Below are 2,047 nucleotides of genomic sequence, written 5' to 3'. Positions count from 1 at the left end.
ATGGTGGCTCACAACCATCTGTAATGAGATCCAATGCTCTCTTCTGGTGTGTCTGAAGACAGCTACAGTGTACTCATATAAATAATAGTAAGTAAATCTTTAAAAAGAAAATATAATAACTCTCTGGCAATGGGCAAAGAGACACCTCGTTGGCGGTGGTGTTCTTATAGCCAGGTACCATTTGAGGGATTTTCTGCATTTAAGTTGGCAGAAACATGATTCATGGCAGAGATTAAGTAAAAAGTGTTGAGAAAGAGATCAGTCTGTGGTTTAAGCCTGAATAACTCAATGACCACATGTTTGTGCCATGCCTGGGTCTGTGAATAGAGATGGACAAAGCAGGGTCCTTTTAGCATCATTGAATGGTCCCTGTACACAGTTCTTCATTCCACTGCCAGAAATGATAAGATGGTTCTTCTTTTCTAAGGCATATTTCCCAATAAAACCGTCAGAACTGGGGAGGGGGGGATCTTTAGAATGTAGCATATGTCAGAGTAATTGGTTTAGGATTGACTATTTATCATTTGGAAGTATGGTGTATTCAGAACCATAGTTATATTAGATTTATATCTATAGAATACTTTCTAAAGTTTAATTCATAGCTTTTAAATAGCATGCTTTGGTGTGACTGGAGAGATGGCTCAGTGGTTGAGAGCCCATTCTGCTCGAACAGGACTTACGTTCAGTTCCTTGTATCCATGTCAGGTGTTCATAGCTGCCTGTGATTCCAGCTCCAGGGGAACCTACAGCTTTTCTCCTCTCAGTGAGCAGCTACACTGACTTGCACATTCCCATACAGACATAAAGACACTTAAAAACAATTCAGAAAAGCTGAATCCTGGCTGGAGAGATGGTTCAAACTTCCAGAGGTCCTGAGTTCAGTTCCCAGCAACCACCTGGTGGCTCACAACCACCTGTAATGGGTTCTGATGCCCTCTCCTGGTGTGTCTGAAGACAGCGACAGTGTACTCATATAAATAAAATAAATGATTCTTTTTTAAAAAAAGATGAATCTTAAAGATGGAGTTGCTTGGATATGCAGTGGTTGGTTTATATTCTATTTATTGATTGATTGACCCCCTTGCCTACCTGTCTAAACAGAGAGTCAGTCTGTAGCTCACTGCTGACTCTGTGATGGAGTCACAGACATGGGAGACCTCACCTGCCTGGGGAGGGGAGTAACTTTAAGGACTTCAGGCCACACTGACTTTGATACTGCTTTTGTGTTTTTGAAACAGGGCATATATGTACTTCAGGACAACAAATTTCGACTACTCATTCAGCTGTCTGCAGGAAAACAGTATTTAGAACATGCGTCCAAGGTATTTAATGGAATTTGGTTTTGGACTGAAAAAAGGAATTACAGGGAAAATTACAAAATCAATCACAACAGATTCAAATTAAACAGTAATTTTAGGAATTCATTGAGAAGCCTGGGTTCTTAAGTATATGTTCTCTTTCTTCAGGGAAAGGGAAGTTTGTGGGGCTCCCTCCTTTTTAAAAGAAGTATTTATTTATTTTATATTTTATTTTGTTTTATATGAGTATACTGTAGCTGTCTTCAGACACACCAGAAGTAGCCGTTGGATCCCATTACAGCTGGTTGGGAGCCACCATGTGGTTGCTGGGAATTGAACTCAGGACCTCTGGAAAAGCAGTTAGTGAGCCATCTCTCCAGCCCCACATACATATTCTTAAGTAACCTTTTTAAAAAGCAGATCATTTTTTCCTAGTTTATTTTATTTTATTATTTTCCGTGTACAAGTGTTTTTGCCTCCTTTATTATTGTGTGTATTTATGTATGTGTGTCTGATGCCTGAGGAGGTGGCGAGTTTCCATGTGGGGGCTGGGAATCGAATGAATAATACGTGCACTTAATTAACCCTTGAGCCAACTCTCCAGCTTCCTCTTTTTTTTGTCTTAACCCACATGTTAAAAATCCAAGTTAATGGGGAGGCAGAGGCAGGCGGATTTCTGAGTTCGAGGCCAGCCTGGTCTACAAAGTGAGTGCCAGGACAGCCAGGGCTACACAGAGAAACCCTGTCTC

At 40.7% G+C, this 2,047-nt stretch overlaps 1 protein-coding gene across 1 annotated transcript in view; it reads left to right on the top strand.

Moving 5' to 3' along the window:
* The window catches only part of Trappc6b (trafficking protein particle complex 6B), a 17,871-nt gene that overhangs the window by 11,632 nt on the left and 4,192 nt on the right, over positions 1-2,047 (top strand). The window contains exon 4 of the mRNA XM_021178968.1: positions 1,239-1,322. Within this exon, the coding sequence (XP_021034627.1) occupies positions 1,239-1,322 (84 nt within the window). The remainder of the gene's footprint in view (positions 1-1,238; positions 1,323-2,047) is intronic.

This window comes from Mus caroli, chromosome 12, assembly GCF_900094665.2.
Source record: "Mus caroli chromosome 12, CAROLI_EIJ_v1.1, whole genome shotgun sequence".
NCBI classification, from domain to species: Eukaryota; Metazoa; Chordata; class Mammalia; order Rodentia; family Muridae; genus Mus; species Mus caroli.
Note: the sequence above shows the minus strand (reverse complement) of the source record. Positions and strands in the feature narration are given on the sequence as shown.